This window comes from Schistosoma haematobium, chromosome 3 (assembly GCF_000699445.3).
Source record: "Schistosoma haematobium chromosome 3, whole genome shotgun sequence".
Lineage (NCBI taxonomy): Eukaryota > Metazoa > Platyhelminthes > Trematoda > Strigeidida > Schistosomatidae > Schistosoma > Schistosoma haematobium.
Genome location: NC_067198.1, coordinates 42426159 through 42440677, shown reverse-complemented (window position 1 = coordinate 42440677; position 14519 = coordinate 42426159). Strand labels below are relative to the sequence as shown.

At 31.6% G+C, this 14519-nt stretch overlaps 1 protein-coding gene across 1 annotated transcript in view; it reads right to left on the bottom strand.

Annotated features, from left to right (window-relative positions):
• MS3_00005820 (uncharacterized protein) overlaps nucleotides 1-13831 on the bottom strand; it is a gene marked incomplete at its 5' end in the record, with an annotated part of 75219 nt that extends 61388 nt beyond the window's left edge. The window contains one exon of the mRNA XM_012938669.3: nucleotides 12410-13831. Coding sequence (XP_012794123.3) covers nucleotides 12410-13831 — 1422 coding nt within the window. The remainder of the gene's footprint in view (nucleotides 1-12409) is intronic.
• Between the last annotated feature and the right edge of the window lie 688 nt (nucleotides 13832-14519).

The following is a 14519-nucleotide window of genomic DNA, read 5'->3' as shown; positions in this document are numbered from 1 at the left end:
CTATTCAATAAGTTGTGTATAGACTAATTTATCAGTTAGATGAGATACTTTGAACATGTACCATTACAATAGATGTTTTTTTTCTTCTTATTTATTCATCATTGTAAATGAACCTGACGTTATCAGAAGATCCATGAAGTTGTTTGGACTGTCAACGAACAAAGTGTTTCATTCAACTAATGATTCAAATCTATAAACTGTTAAACTGGACGATTACCATAATTGGCGATATCAGCTTATAAAGTATATTTCAACAGTTGAGATCATGAGTCATTTGAAGCTAGACCATCATGGAAAAGCTGGAAGCACTGGACGGCCGTTTCGTCAAAATGTGGGACTCCTCCTCCACAACCTCGCCTCGCGGGATTCGAAACGGCCGTCCAGTGCCTTCAGGCTTTCCATGGTGGTCTAGCTTCAAATGACTCATGATCTCAACTGTTGAAATTACTACAATTTCCACAAAACCCCTTCTGAACCCCTTCTGATACTTATAAAGTATAGTTGTTCAACTAACAATTGTAATATAAATGCCGTTTATTATTATTAAAGAATGTTCAAATGTTTATATTGCTTTGTTATACTACACCCTTTTACTTACACTATAGTCAAGTACTTAATGTTAACTGTTTCATTAGTCAAATATTCACTTGGAAATGTTTCAAGTTTTCTTATGAAGTCTGTCGATCAAAATCAAAGCAAAGAGCTGTGAAGATGTCTATTAATCCAAATTATCGTGCTACAATAATATGACGAGATGAAATTAATAAGATAAGTGGTAAAGGAGACAAAATAATTACGATACTATTGATGTTTAGAAGGACTAAATATTGATAATACGGATATAGAAGACGAAATGAAAGGGAATATTTAAAGGAATAATAGAAATGAAGATAAAGAGGAAAATAACTAATCAATGTAATTACTTGATTGTAGCCAGTTCCTGACAGTGTGACCAAAATGTCTTCAACCGTTAACATCAGGTATTCTGTGCTTAACAACTACTATCATTGGAAATACTTTTAACTGTTGAAATCCTCTTTATAATGACAATTTAAGTTGAATTTCATGAATGTTGACTTATTTCATCACTTACCTACTATAGTAATTGAATAAAAATTTATGAATCAATTTAAACGTAATACGAGAACTAGCTAACACAGAGTATAATGTTACGTTTATTTTTTTCACATAAAATTACTAACTGAATTATTCAGATTATACGTTTATAAATGAAATTATTTCGTGTAATTTAGGATAATAGTAACAATATAGAGGCATAAGATATTCAGGCTAAAATGTAATTTCAATAGTTGAGATCATGAGTCAACTGAAACTAGACAACTATAGAAAAGCTGGAAGCACTGGATGGCCGTTTCGTCCTATTGTAGGACTCCTAAGCAGTACGCATCAACGATATTGCCTCGCGAGATTTGAACCAGGTTTTCCATGGTGGTCTAGCTTCAATTAACTAAGGACCTCAACTATTAAAATTACTATAATATCCACAAAAACACCTTCTGATACTAATCAGTATATGCTCACTAGTGACTGGCTTCAAGAGGTATATCCTGGAGTTCTAGTGAGAAGCAGTGACCAGTAAAGATCAACCAGATCTATTGTGAGATAATAGTAACTCACTAAAGACAATGGTGGATGAGTCGCTCAATTTGGTGGATTAGTTGAAATTAGACATTAACACCGTTGCATGCTGGCCGGCTCAGTGGTCTAGTGGCTAAGCGCTTGCGCACGGGGCTGATAGATCCTGGGTTCGACTCCTGCGGGTCGGGGTCGTGCATGTGCACTGATGAGGAGTTCCATACTAGGACGAAACGGCCGTCCAATGTTTCCAGGTTTTTCATGGTGGTGTGGCTTGAATGGACTCGTGATCTCAACCATTGACATTACTATAATATTCACAAAAACCTCTTCAGTGATTAAAAATAGACCTTTGAAAAGGAATTGAGTGAACTTTTAATTCAGGAAATTTTCAAAGCGTTTAGTTCTAGTTTCTGCTACTAATCGATTGTCTATGTAGTCGTTATATAATCGTTTATGCTCATAGGTAACTTGAGTACTCTTCTCATCAAAATGCTTCCGTACTTTTTAAAAGCTGAAATAAGATTTGTATGCTTATTTGTGGATTCAACTTTCGTAATTTATACCTGAGTTTAAAATGATGAAGACAGTTTGTAACTCCGGAAGAAAATGTTACTTATTTACTTTGTGCCAGATGATTTAACTGTGATATTTTCATTCTTTTTCTAGAACTAGACATAATCTATCAGCTAACGAAATAATGATAAATAACTTCAAGATCAGTGATCAGATCAAGTGAGAAAACTATTTAACATGAATATCTACTTGTTAATTGACAACCATCGCTTGTAATCTACGTCAACCGAACAAATTGTTAGTCATTTATGCAAATGTTTCAACTTCTTATTCATTTTTGGAATCTCCAATGATGTTGGTGATGATGACTTGTAAAACCATTGAAGAACCATAATAAATCTGTTCAGTCCCGTAAATTCTCTACATACAAATTATAAACAAGAACCTTAAATTTTCAAAGGCTATATTAGTGAATTTTCGGCTTTGATGCTGATTGGAAATTGAAAGAAAAGTGAATATAATACATACATGAGAAGTATTTTTGTAGGCGCATTTCCTCGTTTAAAATCTAGTCAGTAAACCTCAAACATTTGATTTAATAACAACTTAAACCTTTAAATTAATACAATTAGTTTCTACTGAGCTTACTAAATGGAATTAAGATTAATTTAGGACATTCATGATGCAAGTTTATACTACAATGACTTAACTAACGATTTCAGTATGAAATGGATTACATACTCTCTATATATTAGATGTTTTACTAATGAAGTCTTTTATCTGATTATCATTACCATTATTCAATATTATATTTTTGGTACAATATAGAATTCTCAACATAAAGTATTACAACAAGTTTCTGCTTCTTACTTCTTGGTCGATCCTGACAATAAATATCGAATAGTCGCCAGTTAGAAATTAGCAGTTCACGAATCACCTGAATAATGTTCATTCTTTTCAATGCATATTTCCAGCAACCACAATATCTCTAAATGAGCCTATAGGGTTGTATCGTGGCGTCGAGTCGCGGTTGATTATGATCACCACTATATTGGGACTACGTGCAAGTTACTGCTTTAGATCCATTCGTAGGTAAAAAACCAGAAGGCAATTGACGGTTGTAATAAGATATATTTGTTTGCGATCTCGTGGTATCGAAAGAATGCCGAGATCGTTCCAAAGAATACAAGTGGGACTACTGAACGTAACCGAATTCGTGCAAGGTCACCGTCAACCGAGGAATGTATATTTAATAGTACATTTAAACAAACAAGTACAGTAAAACAATCACTGGTACAATTCATTATAATAATAATTGTTTCCATTATACCAATCGCGTTCTCTTGATAAAAGGTCACTACAAGCCTTTTTGTAACTTGTACAACTAAATGTCGTACACTTTTCAGAAACTCACCTCAATAGGTTATGCGATTATTAAACATAATGATGTATCAGAACAAACAAGGAAACAGTTAACTTGTTGCAATATCTAGATGGCAGGAACAGGTAGCTCAAATATACAAGTAGGCCGCTTTTACAAATATTCTGTATTATTTTCCAAATTATCCACTTATTCAGATAAATACATTCATTACTTTCAGGTTAAGTATTGATAATGGTAGCATTATAGAATTAGGTATAAAAATAAGAAACAAAATTGACTGAACTAATGTTATGAATAAGCAAGTGTAATGATCTTAAGCCACTTCTCTAGTAATTAGTTATAGTTTTCAGACTAAATTAACTGCAAGCAGTTCATCCTCTTTATGTTTTGGAAAAATTCATTATTTTCGAATAATATGGAGTATGATACGGTTAAAAGGTAATTTAAATTGATGGAATAGATTGAATCTGATTTAAAGTATGTACTTGTTTAATATAAATGACAATTGGAGCATAGACAAACTACCAGAAATCTTCAGTCAGTTTTATCTCATAATTGCTATTCTGCTTCCGATTCCCGATGTAATATGTTCTTTAGTTTGCCTCTTTCCATGGGCATTCCAAGTTACGACTTGCCTTATAATACACTTTGATTTCCGTAAGGTGTGATATATTATTCTCAGCTCTCTTTCCTAATTTCCTCTTCAACTGGAAACTGGTTTGTTCTCTGTTAGAGTAGGTTATTGCTGATTAAGACTGACCAGTGGATCCGTATTATATTTCGCTTGTAGGCTGTATTCATCTCAAATTTATTAAAATTGGTGGGCTACCGAAAATCAAGTATAACTGGACAGCTAGTTTATCCTTTCATGGAATCCATGAACTATCCACTACCACAACTATATTAAAGATATAACCTATAAGTCTCATGGAGAATGCTGAACTATTAGAACTAGCAGGTTGACATTCTGTAGTACAATTCCAGTTTTAATCAAGCCACGGTTTAGCACAACGATAATCCAACGCTCTTGAAGACAACCGTCTTACTTTCAAGATAAATGAAATTCGTCAGAACCGTACCAGGACTAAATAACTTATCAGTGCTTTCTAGTTATCCGTGGCATCTCAAATGAAATCAACCTATGACGAACAGAGCTTAAAAATTAAATGAATCGACACAAATCCCCTTTAAAGGTTTCGCTGGAGTTTATAGATTTAAAGAATGCAATACCTACATTTCGTATTTAATATGTGATTTAATAATAACATGCAAACAATTTAGGTGTCTGATTGTTTATTCAGTTCATGTTGAAAAAGAAAGATGGTTTTAATACATTCAATAAGTTATTTCGACGAGACTATAATTTATGAACTAACCAATCAACTATAAGATAACAGGTCTCGGAGTTTGGAGCTAAATTCACTCATGCATTTGGTTAAATATAGTTTTGGCATTATAGTTGATGTCAGTTCGTGATGAAAAGCCGAAAATTAATTCCTAAACTTAATCATCAACTGTGAATTATAATTATAATTCCTTATATAGGTTCATAAAGCTCATTTGGTCCTGGCTATCAATTGGACACTATCAAGGTCAGTCTGACATCACTCGAAGGTCGTCCATAAATTATAGTCTCACCGTTACCTCTTATTTAAAATTCTAACTATTTTGTAATTTATATTCACTTTGGATCAGTAATATACATCATACCATAACTTAAGCGAGATTAACTAGCTATAACATACAATTAGAACAATAACACATCTATTCATTATCTGTAAATTAATACTACAATGTAAGTTTGTGGACCATCCAAGTCGTGCTATGTTTCTAGGTTGACTAATCTAGTTATAAACTATTCACTTTATCAACGACGTACTTCAGATTGAGTTGAAAATAAAACAGAGAGAATGAGAGCAGCATCAACAAACATCAGAGAGTATTCCTAACTAAGTTTATCTTTATGTTGAGTGTAATTAATTTCCTTGTTGCAAGTTTTTTTTCCACTCTAAATACACAGTTACACAAGAATCATCCTCAGCTGATCGTTAGACAAGAAATATGATGTCTTGCAGTTAATTTAGTCTGAAAACTACAACACTTGTTTATTCATAACATTAGTTCAATCAGTTTTGTCGCTTATTTTTATACTTAATTCTGTAATGATACTGTGGTGTGTGCTACTTATATCAATATAAGTAGTATGTGTCGCGAGTTAAAACGTAATATCTGGCAGCAGAAGATGAGGTGAAGATCAAGAAAGGAAGAGCGAGAGCACGATGGAATTTGTAAGAAAACGCATGTACAATAGAATGGGAGACAATGGATTAGTGTTTGCAACGGAAACAGTCCAGTTTGATATGATGCATTAATATTTTGCAAATTGACGATTGACTTCATGGTATTCAGATTTTATTGAGATAGTCTGTAAATTTTGTTTTCTAAATACATTCGGTTGTCCCCACCCGTGTTCTTGTTCACTACAATTCCATCTTCAATACATAAGTTGGATTGACTCAGATCATTTTAAGATTGATTATAATTACAATTTAATTAAAGATTAATTAATACACTACTGTAATTGATTAGATATTACTAGTTACGTAGGTTTGTTATTAAACAATCTTAAAGATGAGAATAGATTTCGTTAACTAATTACATTATCAATATCATGAGTGATATAGTTCAGAATCGATCACAATGATGAACTAATTCTTTCGTCCTGTATTATACACAATCTTTCTTTTATATATTACTATCAATGAGGTAACTACTTCTATGAACATGATTTTCATCTTGTTCTGCTAATAAGGTATAGCAACTTGAACCGATGCATATATGTGCTTGCTCCCACGTTATAACTGACTCAAATGAATAGGTATTCAATAAAATTTAAACTATAGAACATCAAATAAGCTCAATTATATTTATCTATCAATTGTAAATTGATGTTGGATAATTCGAGAACATGGACTCAGAGGAGGATTTTAAAAAAAAATGTTTTCTATATCTGAGGTACTTCGGGAACTGATTTTTAATAAAATCACCATTAAAAATTATAGAAAATATACTTTAATATAATATCAATTATAACATTTGAAAGCGATATTCAATAAACTGCAACAAATCTTCATGACGAATAATCAATGAGCTCTTATTAGTGATGAAGACAGATGCCACCAGTGGCATTTATCATGTTTTGTCATAGGTTGATTGATTATTGAAAAAAACATTGATTATTGAATTTCATCTTACTGATCTAAAAGTTAAATGTTCATTTCAATGTATACAGTTCGTTTCCTAGGGTATGGATTAGTTATCGTTAAGTATTGTAATGGAATCCTATACTAGCACAGATTATCAATCCAAAATCTGTCATGTTTTCAGTAGTATCATAAATACTGATAGTATATGATGAAAACAACTAAAAAATTAATCTGATCTCTGGAATAACAAAATTATCAAGAGTTTACCTTCTACAAATATCATCAACTTAAGTCATTTTAAGTAGTTGTTTGATGAAAATTTGTGGTTTAATCTAATCGAATTCAAATGCATATTTGTTGGATTAATTGAAGTTGGACATTAACACTAGTGGATGCCGACCAGCTCAGTGGTCTGGAGGTTAGGCGTTCACGCGTGAGACCGATAGATCCTGGGTCGGAATCTCGCGAGGCTGGATTATGAATGCATGTTGCTGAGAAATCTCATGATAGGACGAAACTGCCATCCAGTGCTTCCAGGTTTTCGATGGTTGTCTAGCTTCAGTTGACTCATGATCGCAGCTATTAAAATTATTTACTTCACAAGAAAAAATTCTTTTCAGAATCATTTATGTTGAAAACAAATACTAAATTATGGGGTTTTTTCGATACGAAATAAGTATAATGTATATTTTATCCTAAAAACGAAAGCTGAATTAAGATATTGCTAGACAATATTTATGTAATTAAGACTTAATTAGTATAGACAGAGGTAAGTCAACTACATTTTATTAGATCATTTAGAAATGTACTTACAAAACGCCAAACTTGTAATAACGTAACAAAATAAGCAAACATGGTACTTAAAATTTAAATCTTAGAAAAACGGTGTTTGAAACTAAACTTAAACGTGTATCTAAGGAATTTCAGAAAAAAACTTAACTACACTCATTTAAGCAAACAGACAGTTTCGCTAAACTCTGTCTAGATATACGGTCACCAAATTTCAGGCTGTTCGTCTTCCTAATTTCATTCGAGACAATTCCATCAGTCCTATTATTAAAAAAATACCTCCTAAATCACTCCACTTCTGTTTTTATTGTTCTGAACATCTCTGGAAGTTCTTCTAAACCATGTACTACATGACAAAAATATTCTACTCTACATTTTAAGGCAACAAAATTTAATTGCCTATAGTTGGAAATGTTTACTATTAAAAGTCAAGTCATTAGTTTAATGTTTCAGAGTATATCACCAGATCTGAATTTTTTAGATTCTGTCCCTAGTATGGTTATAGGTGCATACTGCTGAAGAATGTTGCTTTAGGAAGAAACGATTGTCTAGTGCTTCTTGAATTTATTTACTGACCTTTACAGTCAGTGACGAAGACCACCTAAGATTTGGATAGCTTTAGTAAATAATATCAGAGAACATCATTTGAACTGATCTAGGCCATATTATTACCGCATTCAAATTAACTTACTTGTTGTATATCAATATAAGTTTGTCTGTATACATTCTTACCAATCAAAAGTATTGAATCAGATACTTAATGGAAAGCATAGTTTCAGACCAATAAAAGAGGCGATATTTACACCTACTCAAATGAGTACAAATACACAAATCGTGTTTCAGATCTCATCTACATTCAACTAAATAAAATAACTAAAACAATAGACTTTGTTTGTATGTATTAAAAGTTCGATCTGATTTGTTCCTTAAATTTGAATTAGCTTGAATAAGTTATCCGTTCTGTAGGTAGGTGACTTATATAAGGTCGGTAAACGTCTAGAAATTTAGATTCTTACTCGAGTTTATATTACTCAAACTATCTACATTAACTTGTGATAGAATTAAAACATTTTGGAAATTGATAATTGAAATATCACTAGTCAGTCAGTCAGCTACAACGTAGGATCAGACACATATATACGTCGGTTCAAGTTGCCACAACTCATTAGCACAACAAGATGAACACCAAATTCATAAGAGTAGTCACTTCAATGGTAGTTAGATATAAAATAAAGATTGTGTATAAGGATATAATACAGGAAGAAAGAATTAGTTTGTAGAAATAAAGGTATAAAGTAATTTTAACCTCATCGATTAAGGGAAGACAGAGAGTGTATACACCTATACCATTGTGATTGATTCTGATCCATGTCACTAAGAGTCTCCAACCAATTAGTCTGCATCTATCAACATGGCTAAGACTAGAAGTTGGTGATTTCATAATAATAGATAGTAAATCTGAATACTAATCTGGCTCACTTTATTATTCTATTGATCAAGCTAACAAACAACCCGTTTTTTATGCCTACCTTAACAACATTTGGATATCTTTCCATTCAGTAAAAAGCAAAATTTTGGGAGATACCACAAATATTGTATTAAGTAGTTAATAACAAATGAAAAACTATGCGTAGTGTTTAATGAATTATCATAGATGACAATCGTTGATGGTTATGTTCTAATACAAGCTGACGAAATTTATAAAATATAAACCACTTACGACTACTAAAAGTTTTATTTACACTCTATTTGAAAGCGTCTAGGAAGAATACTGAAAATCACTTGGTATTGTTTACTTGAATCTTCCCATTGTTATTTAAGACTGCAATTGATCAGTCTTTTATTAGCATATGTGCATACTGTGCGAACTGCCTCGATATTGTCTTAAGTCACAAGCATTATAAACGAAGATGAAGGTACATCCAGCTGACAAGTCCCAAACAGGACGAAATGCACGTCCTGAATTCCACTGCTAGCCACTATCCATCTTTGGTTATAAGACTCTTGAAAAGTTTAAAATGAGATTACAATGGCTAAGCAGTACTTTCTGACTTTCTATGAATTCCTAGTTAAAATAAACTATTATGAAGTAGTACAACCGTCTTGATAAAACGATGTAAATGGTTTAGAAGTATTGCTCTTCTAAAGTGTATATGTTTCTTTTTTGAATAACATACTGCTAAATTATTTTGGATGATAAAAGAGGAACACTAGTATAGGGGTTGTGGAGATTATTAAGATTTTGATTGAGATCATGAACCCATTGATGTTAGACCACCACAATTGAAAACCTGGAAGCACTGGACGGCCGTTTCGTTTTATTGTGGGACTCCTCAGCAGTGCGCATCCACGACCCCGCTCGCGGGATTCGAACCCAGGGCCTTCGGTCTCGCGCGCGAACTCTTAACCATCTGGACCACTGAGCCGGCATCCAATGGTGATAGTTTCTAACATGGATGCGCACTGCTGAGGAGTCCCACAAGAGGACGAAACGGCCGTCCAGCACTTCCAGGTTTTCAATTGTGGTGGTCTAACATCAATCGGTTCATGATCTCAATCAAAAGAGGAACAGTTTAACCATCTTCTTTCAAAACACAAAATTCAAATAAGAGACATGATTCTAAATGATGAATATGTATAAAGTGAATACGGATAAAGTATTTGATAAGATTTTTATTACAGGTTCCATTCACTTTAAGGTCTTTTATCTTGCTATATCTGTATACTCTGTGTGAATATTCTCATTGACACTCAAATGTCATTACATTATGCAATAAGGTAACTAGTAGTCATAGTCATATGTATTAATATTTTGCATTAAAAATCATCCTTGATACATAATTCTATGTCTGTGATTTGATAGGATTATAGATTAGTATAGTCTATAGAGACTTTATAGTCTAGTCAGCTGACTACTATAAGAAAAATGAATTATGTCAGGAAAAGTACCATTAAAAATCATCTTAGTTTTTTTAATTATTCAAGACATTATTGACTGTATCATTGAAAAATAAACAATCGACTTAACTACTTATTTAATATCAACAACCACAGACAGTCATTAACATAGATAACATGGTCATGTGCAAAAATTATGCTTGATCAAGTAATCTTTGTATGTATATTTGCCTTTTACTCCTCATGGAGGAGCACAGGCTGCCTACCAACACTTTCCATCCGAATCTGTCCTAGGCAATCCCTTCCAGCTCCTTCCAGTTGATATTCATCCTTTTCATATCTGCTTTTATTTCCCGACGTAATGTGTTATTTGACTTTCCTCTTTTCCGTTTTCCTTCAGGATTCCAAGTTAGTGCTTGACTCGTGATACAGTTTGATGATTTCCGTAATGTATGTCCCATCGATTTCCATCGTCGTTTACTAATTTCCTCTTTAGTTGGAATCTGGTTTGTTCTCTCCCACAGAAGGTTGTTGCTGATGGTATCCGGTCAATGGATATTGAGTATCTTGCGTAGACAACTATTTATAAATACTTGTACCTTCTTGATGATGATTATAGTAGTTCTCTAAGTTTCAGCTCCATATATGTATATTTGCATCTGGTTGGAAATAATACCTAATCAAATACTGAATCAAAATACTTAGATTCATGATCAGATCAGTGATAAATTAAACCATCACCAGAAGATCTTCGATATTTTTCATAGACAGTATATGAAAGGCTAATAAATTCTTTTATATCTGTAAAAGATTCCAAGTAGGTTTGAATATTTGATCATACTTAAACCAAGATGAATATTATTAGGTAATCTAAGTTGAAGATTTTCAAATACTGTCATAATTCATAAGTTAACACCAGATTAGTGTTTATAGATTCTTGAAATAGTTTAAAGAATCCAGAATGGTGTCAGGCATTTATTACTGCAAAATGCTTTTTCTTTACTTCCACTTAACATAATAATTTATTCTGAACATTTTGATGCTTGAAGATCATCGTTTATGACATATAATAAGGCGGCCTGCTTAAACATATGGACTACCTGTTTCTGCCATGTGGATATTTCAATAAATTATCTGTTTTCTTGTTTGTTCTAATAGATCATTATGACTATTAATCGCATAATCTATTGAGGTGAGTTTCTCAAAAGTATACAACCGTTAATTGTACAAGTTACAAAAAGGTTCAATCAAAGATATCGTGGTTGCTGGCAACATGCATTGTAAAGAATGTACATTATTTAGATGTTGATTGACTGGACTGTTAACTTCTAACTGGCGAGCACTCAATATTTATCGTCAGTATCAATGAAGAAGTAAGAAACAGAAACTCGTTGAAATAACAATTATTCTTATCATTATAGTAAGGTAATAGTTATGGATTTGCAACATTCTATCCTTTGAATTTCTGATTTACAATGATAAATTGACAGAACTGTTAATTTGTCGTGTATGTGCACTACTGAGAAGTCCCTCAATAGGACGAGACGACCATCCAGTGCTTCTAGGTTTTTCATGGTGATGTGGCTTCAACTGACTCATGATCTCAACTATTAAAATAGTATATCCACCATTGTCTTCAGTGAGTTATTATTATCTTGCAATAGACCCGGTTGAACTCCACTAGTCACTGCTTCTCACTAGAACTCCAAGAAATACCTCTTGAAGTCAGTCACTATTGAGCATATGTTGATTAGTATCAGAAGGTGTTTTTGTAGACATTTTAGTGCTTCCAAGTTTTTCATAAAGGTCTAGCTTTAATTGACTCATAATCTCAAGTGTTATATATTTTCTCTTATTAGACTCATTTTATATTGAATTGCTTATAGTATTTCAAGAATTCATTTGATCAAAAGAAAACCCTATTAAATGTATACTTGAATGATATTAGTAGGTAATTACAAAACGAATGTATAAATAATCTATTAATAAAGAAAACGCACTATATTCATGAATAACTTACTTGATTCCCTTCTATAGTATCCATATCTGACATAGTGAAAGGATTAATTTTTTCACAATTATTTAATATTGATTGTGATGATAATGACGATGATGATGTTGATGATGATAATAATAATCCATTAACAGAATTTATACAATTGACCATCCATTGATTCCATAATAAATGTTGATTATTTATTGACAATGCTGATGATGAAGCAGCAGCAGCTGCTGCTGTTGCTCCTGCTGATGATGATGAGGAGGATGGTATTACATTGTTGAAATTATAAAAATGATTATGTAATCGACTTATATTAGATTCATGAAATAAATGTTTTGGATAATTTACATTATTATTATCATTATTATTCTCATTCATTGATGAATCAATAAATGAATTCGATAAATGATTGATATCAAATTCTATAGGATGATTATCTTTTATTTTATCTTTTATTCTTTGTATTGATTGTTGCTGTTGTTCATCTAATCTTGTTGTTGTTGCTGTTGTTGTTGTTAACATAGGCGCTAATAAATTATTCTTTGAACTATTTATACTACTCAAATAATCTTCATTATTATTTTTCCAATTCATTAACCATTTCGTATCAATCTCTTTTAATGTATTCATCATATGACTATTATTATTATTATTATTATCAATAATTGATTCATTGAAATGTTGTGATTTCAATGAATTCAATGAAGTTAATAGATAATCTGACGACGACGATGAGGAGGAGGTTAAGGAGGAGGTTGAGGAGGTTAAGGAGGATGGCAACAAGAATGAAGATGATGAAGATGATGGTAATGGTATTAGTGGAATATTCATTTTATTATTATATTGTATTATAGTTTCTAATTTATTTAAACGATATTTTGTTTCATTATATTCATTGAATAATAATTCATATTTTTCATTAAATTTATTTAATTCATCATTTAATCTTTTATCAAATATATTTAAACATGTTGAATAAATTAAATGAATAAATGATTCTTGTAATAATAAATTTGATGAAAATGGATATAATAATGAATTGGTTAAATGATTCATTGATATTATCCCATTGGATGTTGATGTAGATGATAACGCTAACGACGACGACGATGATGATGATGATGTTACTTCATGATTTTCTTGTTGATAATTCGAATGATAATGATGTTGTTGTTGTGGACGATGATGATGATCATGAGAAGGAGGAGGTTGAGGAGGTTGAGGAGGAGGAGGAGGTGGTGGTGGTGGATGATATAGATTAGAGTTTAATTTCAACTCATTACCATTTAATTTACTATTTGTTTGAATGATTGATGGTAGATTTGAATTTATAGTATAATGATTAGTTGTTAACATTGTATTAGTATTTAATAATTCTGGTGAACTTGATGAAGATAAAGATTCTATTGAATGAGTTACATTTATAGTTGATAAATTCATTATGTATTAAGTTAATAGGTTAATTATTTGATTTGCTTAAAGTGCATTAATAAGTTGCTTTTCCGCGTTAACATTAATATTATTATTATGTGTGTTAACAATGTAGAAAACTGCTGCTGCTGATGAGGATGATGATGATGATGATAAAGATGAAAGATATTTCAAGTAATCTCTAATAATAATAATATTTTAGTTAACGTTTTTAGAAAAATAATAATAACAGGGGTTATTTGTTAAATTTCAAGCACATATGTATATTCATTTATAGATTATGTAAACACACAAATATCTATCTATCTATGTGTATTCGACTGATCCGAAATCTGGTTTACCAATCATAAGATACGGTTACTACATTTATTATTATTATTATTATTATTATTATTATTATTATTAAGGTTTTCAATGGTAACATGTGAATAGATATATATATTAATTTGATCCAACATTTGCAGGTCTTGAACTGTGCCTATTGTATCCATGCACTTATATGTATGTATATATACAATAACATACACAAACATATATACACACACACTCGAAATTATACACAATAACAAACTAGATTTACTTATTGCACAGATACAAAAATTATAGAATATCAGTAATAGAACACAGAATTATTATTTTTTTGTGTGTTTTGCCTTAAATGTAACTACACATTTCTATTCAAATCAAACCAATCATA